We start from the raw sequence: 16,495 nt of genomic DNA on the forward strand, positions 1-16,495 counted from the left end.
GCTATTTCATAACAGTTTTCATTTTGGGTTCAATATTTATCTCCCATTTGTGAAGCAGTGGCTCAAAATTTCATTCAGACTCATTCATGCAATAACAAATACTAAATTTTCCAACCATCCAGTAACTTAAGTTTATTCTTCACTCTGCATCAAAATTTAAGTGTTCAAGAGTGGTAATCAGGTTTTATATATATATATATATATATATATATATATATACACACACACACACACACACACACACACACACTTTCACAAAAATAGTCTGAGAGTTGTCATCCACCTGTAATTCATTTTAACTTTATTATAAGTAATAATTAGAAAACTATAGTGAACCACCTCCTTTAGAGTATAAATGTCAGTTCTTTCAGTAAATTAACTACTTTTAATGCACATACAACATTTAAAACACATGTCCTGATGATTATGCACCAAAAAAACACTAATGTGAAAAACTTTCTGCTATGCCCACAAGTAGACACTATTAATTCTGGTTTGCAGGAGCGGAAATTTTGTGAGTAGAATATTTTTATTACTTAGCTTTGAAGACCACTGGATTTTTGTTTGTGCTTTTTTTTTAAAATAATCACTTCCACAGGTTTGACCAAAACCAACACAAAAATGCAGCAGCATTTGACCACGTTTAGAGTACTGACCGAATCATGCCATACATTCAACAATAATTCAAAGTTTCAATATATTCAAAGTTTTCACTGCTCTTTACCTGTTGTAATGCATCTCCAGAGAGTGGTTATATTATACCTGTAGTTGTTAAGAATAAGCTGAATGTTTGAAAAGACCATGCTTTATAACTTCTGTATATTATTATTGGCACTAGCATTTACTGGACATTATCAATTGCCCTAAGGAAGGAGGCAGTTAAGAGCTCATCATATTGGGAAGTCTGGAGTCATATGTACCAGGTACAAATGACTGATTTCCTTACCCAAGGGATACTAGTGAACCTGGCGGGTTTTTGTAACAATTTGACAGCGTAATAGTTTTTCTTTAAATTTGAATTCCAGATTAATTTAAAGTATTGAATTTAGAATCCAATCACGAAAGCTAGGAAGCTATGTTTTTATCTCTAGATCAAAGGTCTAGAACATTGGTTGTGAAATTTTGTAACTTCACCATACTCATTATTGGACATATCTGAATAAGAGAAATTCTTGGAATTTAAGATCATCTCTTAAAATCAAAAGTGTTCAGCTGAACATTTTTAAACTGACACAATTGCAAAATTTCTCAATTGCTTTGTTAATTCTTGCAAGCACTGACATCTGGGACATTGTAAAGCTTATACTTCTTTAAAAAACAACCACCACCTCAGACACAAATAACAGATTAAAATAGTCATTTAACCAGACTGTAAAAAAAATCTGGTTGTAGATATATAGAAAATAAAAACCCAAATGTAAATATAGTTATAGTAACATTATTCAGCAGGAAAGTTTATCAGTAATTACAAGTAGGCTCGCACTTCAAAAAATTGCACAGCCCATGGATTTCAAAAAATATTATACACAATAAGGCCTGTAAGTTACATCGGTTTGATTGCAGTTGTTTTTTTTTCACACAATCATGTCACATTCTCTGTAACGAAGCCCTGACAATTATAGTTCTCTGTCTCAAGATGAAGATCCCCAGTTGCTTTGAGGAGTTTGATGTGTGCAAGTAAAAATGGCTTTGTCACAAATAAACTGCATACACAGATTCATGTTTCAGTTCTCATCCTTCAATAAATAATTAACAGGCAGGATATTTTGGCACAAGCCAAGATTTTCCTCTCTGTTCCATTTTCTTCTCCTTATTTATTTTTTTTTATTCCAAGCATGTCCAAGTTAGGCAAAAGAAACTTTAAAATAAAATTCCAAGAAAATATATATAATCATGAAGGAGATACACTTTTCTCTTCCAGGATGCTAAGTTTTCCTTGCAAAATTTGGCAGTGCTTAATGAATGTCATGCAATTAAAAAAAAATCCATGGTTAAATATAAATTGCATATAAAATTCAAGTTCTCAAATTCACCTGCCAAAAGATCTGCAAATAAGAAAAGCCAATCTGATTTTACCTTCATTCAGTGGTAAATATCCCTTTGTTTAATGAAAGTGCTGTGCTTTACTGAATAAACTGCTTCATGCATTGCTTTGAAAAAGTATTCTTACTCCTTTTCTTCACCTTGATCAGGTCACACACTTCGAACAATAATCTGAAGTACAGATATTATTTAACCAGCAAATTGCAAATTCTGTGGTTTTAGATGGCGAATGCTCACAAAAAAAAGTTAGCTTTCCTTTGAGAATGTTGCACATTGTCTTATGATCCACTCAGCATGAGGATTAACCTTGTAAAGTTCACATATGTTTATGTCTGGGTCAAGACACCGTTCACCTAACAAAGGAAAGAAATACACAATCATTTCAAAATACTTGAAAAGGCACTCAATACTTTTGCATACAAATACAGAAACGTTAAGGTTACCAAAATAATTCAATGCATTTTTACACAACTGCATTCAAGATTCACGGATTTTGGTGTTAATTGCATGTATTAAGGGATTAGTTGGTTTTAGACTTTTGAGACCCTTGATTACAAAACAAAATTGGTCAGCAAAGGCTTAACTGGGATGAAATCGCACAGAAATGATTCCAATTGATTACCTTCACACAAAACTAAACTGGGGAAAAAGCCAAGAGAAAAAAAAAGTAATTAAAGAGATACTTACCTAAAATTTAATTAAAATATAATTAAATTAATCTAGTAAATTATTTAAAACAAAGATGTATCCAAATTTTAAAGAGATATTTAAAGTAAGAGTAAAGGAGCTTACTTCAGATCACAATTTGTTAATACCTTGTGGTGGGATGACTGGAGCAGAGGTATCAGAGAAAAATGATAATCCAAGGATTTGACTAAGCAGCAGGTAAGGATATAAAAATTGAATTATTTACATATTTAAAATATACAGCAAACATTACAATCTATTGTATAAATTAGTGCTAGATATTTACCTTCAAGGTATAATGTTGCTTCAAGGTAGATATCTTTCTAAAAGGAAATACCTTATTGCAGAGCTAATGTGTCTGCATTGTAACCAAATTGCTGTGTTATTGCATAAACATTTTACTTATATTCCAGTGCAGTAAAAATATTACCAATACTCATCATTCAGACAAGATTCTCACAGTGTGAAATGTTAAAGTTTTTTCTCCTTAATTTTGTTGTCTTCCAGTATATTACACCTAGAGAGGAGTGCTAAAAGCTTTGGGAATATGTCCAGACTGCTCTTTACATTAGTAGTTCGGCAGATGCTAGACTTGGAAGGAAAATCCTACACTTCATGGAGCTCATAATAGGGCAAGAGAATTGTTTATTAAAACTGAATCATGTTAAGTATATGCTGCTCTACAGAATCCAGTTTCTTGGCTATGACATTGTCTATGAATTGCCACGCTAAATAAAAGCAATTTTGTCCATCACCTCTTTTAAAAAATTTGAGCAACTTATTCACTTTGACACAAAATGTCAGAAAGATATTGATGTTCACATTATGTTTGGTGTATTACTCACCTATATTACCACCCACTTCATACAAGCAGAACTCTGAACATTCTGTGGAGTCATTGCTTCTGAAAAGAAAAAGACATCATGTTCAATGATAATGGATTTATTATGTCTCAACAAATATTACTGACCTAAAATGAAGTTTGCATGAGTTCTCATTTTACATAATTTCCATGCTGAGGTTGTGTTCCAAGTGTGGAATGAAAGTTGAGCTACCACTGGATGCACATTTCTGTACCACTGTATCACCTTGGTTGTGTCACATCCAAAGCAATGATCCAACAAATGTTGTTTGTATTCAATAGTGCATTTAAACCCACCTCAGTAACCAAAAGCTCATCACTGGTCATGACACAATAATGGCCAAGCTTTGACTGAAACTGCCTCTAGCTACTTACTGGTACAAGTAGAGTCTCTTGGGTCGGATAAATTTAGAATGGATTTTTGTATAGTCAAGCTGTGGTATAGAATAACTCTGCTGCCCCACTTCTGTCTGAAATTGGAAGTGTACTGAAGTCAAGTTCCTTCTACATAAACTGTTTGAATAGAGAGACTAATTAGCTTTCTTTAGGTTCTCTGTGACTGCATTATTTTGGCCAAGATATATATAGTGTGACATTGTTCACCCAGACTAAGTGGACTGCATTTTCAGAAATTCACAAACATGTAACTAAACATTGTTTTGCAGATGCTGTTTAGGAGATGTGTTAAAGAACTCCTGCCAAATGAATAATTATCATAAATAAAAACAATATTTTCCCGTCTCCTTCACCACATCTCTCTACCTCAACTTGCTTCCAAAACCTTCATTTCACTTTTTTTCCTATATAAATTTAGATTTAATTTGCATAGAAGATAGAACATTGCAGCACAGAAAAGACTCTTCTACAAAGGAATACTTTCAACCTCTCCAAGATCAACCTAACCCTTCCTCCAACCCACACCCCAACACACAGCCCTCAAATTTTCTATCATTCACATGCCTAAGAGCCCCTTAAATGCCCCTAATATATTTACCTCGACCACCACCTCTGCCAGTGCATTTCACTTTCTGTGTAAAAAAAATCTTATCATTGACATCCCCCCTATACTCTACTCCAATCACCTTAAAATTATGTCCCCTCATTTTAGCCATTTCTGAATGGGAAAAAGTCTTTCGCTGTCCAATCTACCTGTTGCTATCGTATTTTTTGCAGTTTACTTGTTTTGATGAGAATTATTTAACTGAATGAATAAATAGCTTCCCTGGTTCTTTACTGACTTAATGATATCAAAGATCACCTCATGCAATAACCTGTTGTTAGTAGGAACCCATTAGCCTTGAAGCAAATGATAAGCATTCTCACTTATAACCATGTAACAATTACAGCACGGGAACAGGCCATCTCGGCCCTTCTAGTCCGTGCCGAACACTTAATCTCATCTAGTCCCACCGACCTGCACTCAGCCCATAACCCTCCATGCCTTTCCTGCTCATATACCTATCTAATTTTTTTTTTAAATGACAATATTGAACCTGCCTCTACCACTTCTTCTGGAAGCTCATTCCACACAGCTACCACTCTCTGGGTAAAGAAGTTCTCCCTCGTGTTATCCCTAATCTTCTGCCCCTTAACTCTCAACTCATGTCCTCTTGTTTGAATCTCCCCTACTCTCAATGAAAAAAGTCTATCCATGTCAACTCTATCTATCCCCCTCATAATTTTAAATACCTCTAACATGTCCCCCCCTCAACCTTCTACACTCCAAAGAATAAAGATCTAACTTGTTCAACCTTTCTCTGTAACTTAGGTGCTGAGACCCAGGTAACATTCTAGTAAATCTCAAATTACTATTAGAACTTCTAATAGAACTTCGCTATTACCCACAACAGTTATAAGACTTGGGTAGAATTTATAGTTTTACAGTGGAAGCAAAGAGCCTTCAAAGGAATTTAAACAAGTTGAATGAATAGGCAATACATGTCAGCTACAGTATACTGAGGACAAATATGAAGTTCTTCCACTTTGGTAGAGAAAACAAAAAGGCAAGATAGTAATTAAATGGTGGTAGATTGGGTAATGTTAATGTACAAAAGGGTCAAAGTGTTTTGTATATACGTCACAGAAAGTAAATACGTAATAAGCTGGTAATTAAGCAAATGACATGTTGGTCCTCATTGCAAGAGGTTTTGAGAACAAGAGCAGAATTCCTTACTACAATTATACAGGGACTTGCTGACACCACAACTTAATGTTAGTATTCTTACATGACAAATGAAATATCTTGCCACAGATGAAGCAAAAATTCATCAGACCAATTGCTGGGATTACAGGATTCCCCAAAGTGGAGAGACTGAGTTGAATTTGTCTGTGCTCACAAAGTCAAAAGAATGAGGAAAAGTCTAATTAAAATGTACACAATTCCAATAGACTGGGATCAGGGCGTTCAGAATGCATCGATTTCTCAGGTTACAGGAAAAGAAATTAAGAGTGAGATGAAGAGAAATTTCTTTACTCTGACAGTGAGGAGTCTGTAGAATTCCCTACCACAGATGATGCAGGAGGCCAAGTCACTGAATACATTTCAGAAGGAGATGGACTGATTTCCAGACATCTAAAGGAATGGGGAGTGAGCAAGAATGTGGAACTGAAGTAGAGGATCAGGCTCGAAGGATACTCTTTATCCCACTTTTCGATGCTTCCAATATTCTGACACACAACTGAAGCATTAACTCTTGTGCCTTGGAAGAACTAGTTACCGTTTTGTAAGATTGGTGCTTGTGGCATCACAGTCTAACTTCTTCCGAAACTGAGCCAAAAGATCCCAAATAGTCATCTCCGGTTCCAGTTGAATATCCAATGTACCCTTCAGTAAATTGGGGGCTTGAACTTTTATTGTCTTGTTATATGGTAGCTGAAGATAAAAAGATAAGGTTTCATTTCACATTATTGAAAAGCTTAAACAATTGGGTTGGATTGTGTTTGGCACCACCTGTGCCTGTCACCTGCCCCAGTCAGATTCCCACGACTGCATTTGTACGAATCCTATACAGCACTATGCAACGGTCTTAGACAAATAAATACTGCATATAGGTAGGGTGCCCAAGATTTTTGCACAGTACTATAGTAATTTTATGCATGGCACTGTCTTGCTTCTGTTTAAAAATTCATAACATATGTGAGTGATAATAAGCCCAATTCTGATATGGGTCTCTATTGTAGACTGAAAGTGGGAAGGGGGCAGGGAGAGGGATGGTTGGGAAAAGGGCAAGGGAGAGGTAAGGGAGTGGGAAGCACCAGAGAGACATTCTGCAATGATCAATAAACCAACTGTTTAGAATCAAATGACCTTACCTCCTGTATAAGGGCTAGGTGTATCTGCACCCACACCAGCCCCCATCCCTGGCACTCCTTCTCTACCACCTGTCCCACACACCTCCTCTCACGGCACTCCACCCTCACCGTTCCCAACATCTTACACTCCCACCAAATTTTCAAACTTGCCTTCTGCTCCACATTGACAAATACAGTACTGTGCAAAGGTCTTGGGCACCCAAGATTGTCAGTTTGAGGTTGACAATCAGAAATAGTTCATGTGGTGCTCCAGAGGGGTCTGTGTTAGGACCAATTCTTAAATTACATGTAAATGATTTGGATGATGGAATTGATGGCTTTGTAACAAAGTTTGCAGATGATATGAAGATAGGTGGAGGGACAGGTAGTTTTGAGGAAGTAGAGAGGCTACAGAAGGACTTCGACAGATTAGGAGAATGGCAACGAAGTGGAAGCTAGAATACTGTTACAGGAAGTGTAGGATCATACTCTTTACTTGAAGACTTGAAAGAGTTGACTATTTTCTGAATAGAGAGAAAATACAAAAAACTGAGGTTCAAAAAGACTAGGGAATCCTTGCGCAGGATTCCCTGAAGATTAATTTGCAGGTTGAGTCTGTGGTGAGGCAGGTAAATTCAATGTTATCGTTCATTTCATGTGGTCTAGAATATTAAAACAAGGATGTAATGTTGAGACTTTATAAAGTACTGGTGAGGACTCACATTGAGTACTGTGAGCAGTTTTGGGCTCCTTGTCTTACAAAGGATGAGCTGAAACTGGAGAGAATTCAAAGGAGGTTCACAAAAATTATTCCAGGATTCAATGGCTTGTCATATGAAGAGCGTTTGATGTTCCTGGGCCTGTATTCTCTCAAATTCAGAAGAATGAGGGGTGACCTCATTGAAACCTATTGAATAGTGAAAGGTCCTGATAGAGGGTTGTGGAGAGTCTAAGACTAGAGACTGCAGCCTCAGAATAGAGGGGTGCCCTTTTAGAACAGCGATGAGACGGAATTTCTTTAGCCAGAGAGTGGTGAATCTGTGGACTTTTTGCCACAGGCAGCTGTGGAGGCTTAGTCTTTATATATATTTAAGGCAGAGTTTGATTGATTTTTGGTTGGTTAGGGCATGAAGGGTTATGGGAGAAAGCAGGAGATTGGGGCTGAGAGGAAAATTGAATCAGCCATGATGACATGGCAGAGCAGACATGATGAGCCAAATGGCCTAATTTCTGCTCTTATGGTCTTACTTAACATAAATGAATTTTATATTTATATATATATACACATACATACATACATAAAGTACATTGATATGGATTTTCAGACAGGGGGTGTTAGAAGATAAAAAAGACTATAGATATCTTGGGTAGTGTAACTTCCCAAAGTATGGGGGAATAAGTTACGTATGCATGTGAGTTATTTCCCTTAGGAAGCATTTCCATTTCAGCACTGGTTCCTTATGAAAAACTAGTTTTCTCATCACCCAGCTGGAAATGACTAATAATATGCACTCAATTGCCACTTGACTAGGTACACATGCACATGAGAATATCTAATCAGCCAATCACGTGGCTGCAACTCAATGCATAAAAGCATGCAGACATGGTCAAGATGTTCAGTTGTCATTCAGCCAAACATCGGAATGGGGAAGAAATTTGATCCAAGTGACCTTAACCAGGGAATGATTGTTGGTGCCAGACAGGATGGTTTGAGTATCTCAGAAATTGCTGACCTCCTGGGATTTTCATGCATAACAGTCTCTAGAGTTTACAGAGAATGGTGTAAGAAACAGAAAACATCCAGCGAGCAGCACTTTTGTGGGTGAAAATGAGTTTTCATGAGCGAGGTCAGGAGAGAATGACCAGACTTGTTCAAGCTGACAGCAAGGCAAAAGTAATTCAAATAAACATTCGTTATAACAGTGGTGTGCAGAAGAGCATCTCTGAATGCACATGTTGAACCTTAAAGTGGATGGGCAACAGCAGCAGAAGACCATGAATAAACACTCAGGGCCACTTTATTCGATACAGGGGTAGCCACTGAGCTTAAATCACAACTGTACAGTACGCTTAGCATAGTGACAAAGCAACCTGGCCCGAAGCGGAATTGTAATAAAAATTCAGACTGCATATGCGTACTTCTGTTAATTGTCTGTCATGCTTGTCTGTGTGAATCTTCTTCAGCAGGTTTTTAATACGCTTATCATACTTCTTGGTGCTGTTCTCATTCAGTTTTCTCACTTGTGCTACAAGGAAGCATGGAACCTAAAATACAAAATTATTGGGAATATATATGTCAGCCTTCTATGTTCCTCTTATGCTTGGCCAAAAAATAGAGAACACTTCAAATTCAGCTGTATTCAAATTTGTCTAGTCTCAATGTATTTAATTGCAGAAATAAACTGATCCCAACAAATAAAATGCTCGAGTTCCATTTGTGTGGTAAATGCTGTTTATCTGTGATATTTCAGCTATAAGACTTACACCTATTTGTCTGTGTCCTTCTGTATTCGTCTGTGTTATGTTGGGAGAACAGAAATACTAAAAAACTGGCATATGTCATGAAATTTATTGTTTCGGATAACAGTAATTTTTTTGTCATGCACTGTTTTTCTGCACACAAAAAAACAAATTTCATGGTATATGTCAGTAATAATAAATCTTATTCTGATTCAATTCTTTATCTCCTTCATAAATCTTACAGCCAATATTAGGAATCCGTTCTATTCTAAGTTGAGGGCTGGATTTATTCTTTCCATGCTTTGCCATATAATGTTGGCAATCACAGTCTTTCCATAACCATGATTATTCTTGTCAAATTTTTCTACAGAAGTGGTTTGCCATTGCTTTCTTCTGAGCAGTGTCTTTACAAGATAGATAATCCCAGTCATTACCAATACTCTTCAGAGATTATCTGCTGGCATCAGTAGTCGCAACACCAGGTCTTGTGATATGCACCAGCTGCTCATACGACCATCCACAGTCTGTTCCCCTGGCTTCACGTGACCCTGATTGGGGGGCTAAGCAGGTACTACACCTTGCTCAAGAGTGACCTGCAGGCTAGTGGAGGGAAGAAGTGCCTTACACCTTCTTTGATAGAGACATAGCTCCACCCCGCCACTCTTTTAAAGAGGGCTGGGTAGTCAGTTTCAAATGCTTATACAAGTTTTCCTTCAATTTGTGAAGTGTCCAGAGAATACAATACAGGACTGAATAATAATTTAATAAAATTTGACGCAGATCTGAAGTTACTCCCATTCAATGTCAAGGTGTTGCGGGACCACTTGTGGTGTAAACAGGGTCTTGCAAGCAGATTTCAGTTTTACTTCTGTATGACCTTATGTAGACTGCACTTTTAACCAAACTTGTAAATTGTTGATAAGCAAGTAATTTGCATTTTTTTCTAGAACAAAGAGAGTTAGAAAATAAATGCTTATGCATATTTATGTGCAAAATTTTAACGTACAGTCCAAAGAAGATCCTGGTAATGGATAAGCAACCGGACAACATTTGCAGCCTTTTCCGCGTGCTGTTTTTCATTTCCGTTAGGCGCCTTGTTTGTCATTCCCTTGTGCATGAAAAGGTTGGGAGCAATTATAGTGGATACATTCCAGAGGTTCATCTTGTTTCGCTGCTCTTTTTTAATCACCTTGCGAAGAAACTCCAACAGCACCTACAGAAAGTGAAGCATTTTGTTATTTATGGAACGGTTACTCATCAGCTTTGTGACTAATACAAATAAATGCTACAAATAGGCATGTTTTAGCCTTTACAAGTGTTTTTATACAAGTTATCTGCTGTGCTAAATCACAGACTGGAACCTGGGAACCTGTATGAGCTCATTCAGCCTTTGTAGATAAGCATCATCTCTCATTAATATCATACTATCTACAGTGCTCTTTCTCACTTTTCATCATCTCAAAATGGGAAAAACACATTTCAACCAATTGTATTTTTAATGAATAATCAATACAAGAAACTCTTAAAAACAGCCATTTAGGCACATCACCAAGTGCTGTCCTTGTTATCAATTCTGAACTAATATGGCAATTTTTTCAAAGTTCAAAGTGAATTTATTATCAAAGTAGATACGTGTCACCATATACAACCCAGAGGTTCATTTTCTTGTGGGCATACTCAGTAAACCCATAATAGAATCAATGAAAGACTGCACCAACTTGGGCATTCAACCAGTGTGCAAAAGAGAACAAACTCTGCAAATGTGAAAAGAAAGAAAAAAGAATACCTGCAATAATAAATCAGTAAGCAATAAATATCAAAAATATGAGATGAAAAGTCCTTGAAAGTGAGCCCATAGACTGTGGGAACAGTTTAGTGATGGAGTCAGTGAGGTTGAGTGAAGTTATCCACTCTGGTTCAGGAGCCTGATGGTTGAGGGTTAAAAACTATAACTGTTACTGAACTTGATGCTGTGAGTCCTGAGGCTCCTGTACCATCTTCCTGATGGCAGTAACGAGAAGAAAGCATGACCTGGGTGCTGGGGTCCCTGTTGATAGATGCTGCTTTCCTGCAACAGCTCTCCATGTGCTCAATGAAGTGGAGGGCATTCCTACAATGGACTGGGCCGAATCTGCTACTTTCCATTCAAGGGCATTGGTGTTTACATACCAGGCTGTGATGTAGCCTGTCAACATACTCTCCACCACACATCTATACAAGTTAGTTAAAGTTTTAGATGTCATGCTGAATCTTCACAAACTCCTAAGAAAGAAGAGCCACTGCCATACTTTCTTCACTTACATGTTGGACCCAAGGGCAGATCCTTCAAAACAATAACATTAAGGAATTTAAAGTTGCTGAGCCTCTCCACCTCTGATCCCAAAGTGAGGATTGTCCATTAACCTCCAGTTTCCTCCTCATGAAGTCAATAATCATCTGCTTGATCTCGCTGACATTGAGTAAGGGGTTGTTCTTATGTCACCACTCAGCCAGATTTTTAATCTCCCTCCTGTATGCTGATTCATCACTACCTTTGATTCAGTCTAGGACAGTGGTGTCATCAGCAAACTTAAATATGTTCACAAACAACAGCAAGTCTGTAGATGCTGTAAATCCAAGCAACACTCACTAAGTGCTGGAGGAACTTCAATTCCTCCAACATTTTGTGTGTGTTGCTTAAATATGGCATTGGAGCTATTCTTAGCCACACAGTCATAAGTGTAAAGCAAGCAGAGCATGGGGGCTAAGCACACAACCATATCTAATAAATTCACAATATTTTTCTTGTCAAAGTTTATTTGTATTTATGCACAAAATAAAAAAATAATTATATCTTGGGGGAATTAAAGAATCACTTTCCTTTGAGTCTGTATGTTTGTCTACCTCCTGGTAAATATTTAGTTTATCTGCCTTTGTACTGCAACATTTTATTTACGTCTTACCAATGAGTAACATCAAATGTATTGTATTTTCGGTAATGTGCTTAATATCTACAAAACTTACTCTCACATTTGCTTTTCGTTTCCTAGATGTACTTACCCAAGCAACTGACAACCCACTTCCACTCAACTCCACAGCATCCACTTTCCTCACTGCCAAATAACACCTTTCATATATGTAGCTAACCCCAATACAGATTTTCCCTGTTCTATCCCTGCTTCCTGCTTTTACAAAACAATTTGCCCTCTCTTCCTTTGCTTTATTTCCTTGCATCTCCTTGCATCTCCACTTGTACTGAATTAATGGGGAAAACGAAGTGAGCGAGCCAGATCAAAGCAGGATCTGAAAAGGCAGTGAGTGGCAATGAAGCTGATCTGTGTCCAGGGGAGTCATATTATTAGAGAATTGGATGCAGACTGAAGTAGGAAAGAAAGTTATCATGTCCCTAATGGTAATTATATAACTTTCTGATCTTGACAATAGTAGGTAAGAGAACAGGAGCTTCCAGTCTGTTTGTAACAAATCAGATGGTCAAGCATTTCACTGTTTAAAGGAACAAAGATGAAAAGCATGGACACTCCTCTGGTTTTTATCCAGGAAACCATTATCGAGTAAGCTTCAAGCCCTGTATAAAGGAGTGTGAATGTTATCTTTCTGTTTTCTACATAATTTACAGATTAATAAAAAAAAGAAATAGGGATTTGTCTCCATACATTGGTTTTAAATTAAGTTTAGGATTATTTTGAAATAAAAACATCCATTTTATTCAAATTTATTGCCCAGGACCCAAAGTTGTAACTACAGCAAGAATGCCACTACCTGCAGGTGTTACCGTCAAACTGACATCAACATCTTTAGCTGCTATCAGTGTTAATATCGTCAAACACTCATCTTGCAACAGCAGCCCTGGCAAATGCATATCTTCAGTGCAGGCAATGGATTGGCGTTTTTTTTTTCTGTGCACTATTGTCACCACCAAGCAGCACACTGAACCATTATTGCTGAACACCAAGCTGGCACTAAGAAGTTAATCATATATTATATTTTTTTTCCCTCACCCCTTATGGGTGGTGTGTACATGTATTACTTTTTCCTCAATCTCCAGTCCTCTACCAGAAGCTTGGGAGCTTGAGGATTTGGTGCAGTATCCTTATTGTGTGATCTTCTGGACTGAGATCATAAATACTGTTCCCAGGATTTGTTGGAACCACTCTCCCAGTCCAGGTGTCACAGCACAAAGTGCTCCTATTTTATTACTCTGGTTTTAACCTTTCTAAGTGCTCTTTCAAGCATTGGTATTTCTCCAGCTTCTCATATTCTTTCCTCCCGATGTTATTGTCATTTGAGATGGCCACATCTATTACTATTGCTTTCTTCTGTTCCTTGTCCAGTATTACTATGTCTGGTTGATTGGCCAGTACCTGCTTATCAGTCTGTATTTGGAAGTCCCACTGGATCTTAGCTCTGTCATTCTCCACTACCTTCTCGGGTGCTTGCCATTTTGACTTGGAGTGTCTAATCCATACTAAGTGCAGATGTTCTTGTACACGATTCCTGCAACCTGGTTGTGCTGTTCAGTGCATGCTGTCCTTGCCTGCATACGGCACCCTGCTATTACGTGCTGGGCAGTTTCGGTGAACTCCTTGTTAAAGAATTCTTCAATATGAATCCCTGAACATCCTGGTGCATGGCTTCACAATTGCTCAACAGTAGGAGCCCATCACAGATGTGACTAAAATCAAATTAATTTTGGGAAAAGCATAATCCATGATCAGATCTTGGGCAGAATGGGCACAGTTGATAGTGCCGATGTTATCTTTCAAAGGCAGACAGTATAGGAGTCATTAAATTTTGCTAAGTGATTATGCAACATAGGATGTTCTACCATCAATACCCAGCAGATCATGGTTTGGTCTAAGTTTTCACTTCCATTATAAATCCTACCTTTAATGTGGCTCTATATACATCTGGAAGGATCAGCACAAGAAGATTTAGAGAATGTATCATCTGGACTTGATCAGTGATATCTGAGAAGAAAAAAAAAGTTGCATTAGGAAAAATTATTAATTATATGTTTGGAACAATAAATGAGACATCATAATTTTAAAAACTGCCCAATATTGTGTTCTTTGTTTAGTAAAATTATGTGTACAAACTATCGGTCCATATAGCCTGTAGGAGAAAAATGAAAGTCTCATAGAACATAGAACAGTACAGCCCTTCAGCCCACAATGTTGTGCTGACACTCAAACTCTGTCTCCCATATAACCCCCCATGCTAAATTCCTCCATATACCTGTCTAGTAGTCTCTTAAAATTCACTAGTGTGTCTGCCTCCACAACTGACTCAGGCAGTGCATTCCACACACCAACCACTCTCTGAGTGAAAAACCTTCCTCTAATATCCCCGTTGAACTTCCCTCCCCTTACCTTAAAGCCATGTCCTCTTGTACTGAGCAGTGGTGCCTTGGGGGAGAGGCGCTGGCTGTCTACTCTGTCTATTCCTCTTAACATCTTGTACATCTCTATCATATCTCCTCTCACCCTCCTTCTCTCCACAGAGTAAAGCCCTAGCTCCCTTAATCCCTGATCATAATCCATTCTCTCTATACCAGGCAGCATCCTGGTAAATCTCCTCTGTACCCTTTCCATTGCTTCCACATCCTTCCTATACTGAGGCGACCAGAATGATTCTAACGGAATCATTGAGCAAAATAACAGGTTGAAAAAACTCTTGTTGAACTTCAAACTGGGGACAGGTATCAGTTTTAACTAACATTTCAATAACAGAGTCTGTCACTGAAACGTCATTTAAAATCAATACCTGTACCTGGCTAGAAGCCGGTGAAGAGCTTATTTATCATATATGCTGGGAAAGCACAAGATCCATTTTTTTTAAAAAATAATGAGTCATTTATCAAAGCTGGTGTGCACCATGTCATAGCTGATCCACCTGAGCATAAACTTAGCAAAAATTTTACATTCTCAGCTGAAAAGATTACACAGAAACTTGATTTACAGTAAAACTAGGCTTTGATAGCAGAATGGTGATTACAGAAAGAATTAAGTAACATACTAGATCTTGATTACTGAATAACTTATTACTGCAAGTTTAATTTAGTTAGCAATAAATCTGGTTTACTGTTACAACATGGCTGCCTACTATAATATAATAAATGAAGTTCCTGAAACTTAGATGTCGTCACTGCTGAATTCATGTCTCTACTTTTAGACCGTCTGCAAGTTCCATTATCACATTTCATATCTCTAGTAGTTATTAGCCCTCACTGTTCTTCCGCTACAACATAATCAAAACCTAGTCAGCCCAATAGCTCTTTTGGTAGAGCTATCCAGACATTCTCAAAGCCTTGTCATCTTATTGCCCTTGCCCTTGCTAAGTGACCATTGAATCTACAGCCAGCACCAATTTCAGGCAGTTCATTTCAGAACAGATCTTTTCCAGGATGGTATGGGCAGCAGGGAGAGAGAGTGAGAAAACATTGAACATAAAACAGTAGTGCGCAGGAACAGGATGTTTGGCCCACGATGTGGGTGCCGAACATCTGCTTACACAAGATCTATATCCCTCCATTCCCTGCCCATTGACATGCATGCCTAAATGTCCCTTAAAAGTAGTTCCTTCCAGTAATTCCACGGCAACACATTTCAGGCACCTCATGCTACGAATCTGTGAGCCTTACATCAGTGTGTTATTGGAAAAAATGCAAAAGGACAGGACAAAGTGCATACTTAGAAAGGCAGGGGATGATCAGGAATGGTCAGGATGACTTTGTGGAATGTGGAGAGGGGCAGGTTTCCTGTCTCACTAACTTATTTGAGCAAATTTTTAAGATACAGGGAAGATTGATGAAGACAGGGTAACAGACAAGGTGGACCTGTAATTAGTATTAAACACTTAATGTAGCTAATCATAAACACAAGACATTCTGCAGTTGCTGGAAATCCAAAACGACATACACAAAATACCGGAGGAACTCAGCAGGTCAGGCAGCATCTATGGAAATGAAAAAACAGTTGATGTTTTGGACCGAGACCTTTGCCAGGACTGGAAATGAGGGGGATGATGCTAAAATAAAAATGTAGGAAAGGTGGATAACTAGAGGGTGATGGGTGAAGCCAGGAGGGTGGAAAAGATAAGGGGCTGGAGATAAAGGAATCTGATAGGAGATGACAGATGACATAGGAGAATGGG

At 37.9% G+C, this 16,495-nt stretch overlaps 1 protein-coding gene across 5 annotated transcripts in view; it reads right to left on the reverse strand.

The window, feature by feature from the left end:
- Positions 1-280: 280 nt before the first annotated feature.
- The window catches only part of LOC132399865 (rho GTPase-activating protein 18), a 133,254-nt gene continuing 117,039 nt past the window's right edge, over positions 281-16,495 (reverse strand). For all 5 annotated transcript variants that reach the window (XM_059980715.1, XM_059980716.1, XM_059980714.1 and 2 more), the window contains 6 exons: positions 14,228-14,310; positions 10,350-10,556; positions 9,023-9,148; positions 6,310-6,464; positions 3,576-3,634; positions 281-2,396 (listed from right to left, as the gene is read on the reverse strand). In XM_059980715.1, the coding sequence (XP_059836698.1) occupies positions 2,290-2,396; positions 3,576-3,634; positions 6,310-6,464; positions 9,023-9,148; positions 10,350-10,556; positions 14,228-14,310 (737 nt within the window). In that variant the 3' untranslated portion in view covers positions 281-2,289. The remainder of the gene's footprint in view (positions 2,397-3,575; positions 3,635-6,309; positions 6,465-9,022; positions 9,149-10,349; positions 10,557-14,227; positions 14,311-16,495) is intronic.

Source organism: Hypanus sabinus, chromosome 9 (genome assembly GCF_030144855.1).
Source record: "Hypanus sabinus isolate sHypSab1 chromosome 9, sHypSab1.hap1, whole genome shotgun sequence".
NCBI classification, from domain to species: domain Eukaryota; kingdom Metazoa; phylum Chordata; class Chondrichthyes; order Myliobatiformes; family Dasyatidae; genus Hypanus; species Hypanus sabinus.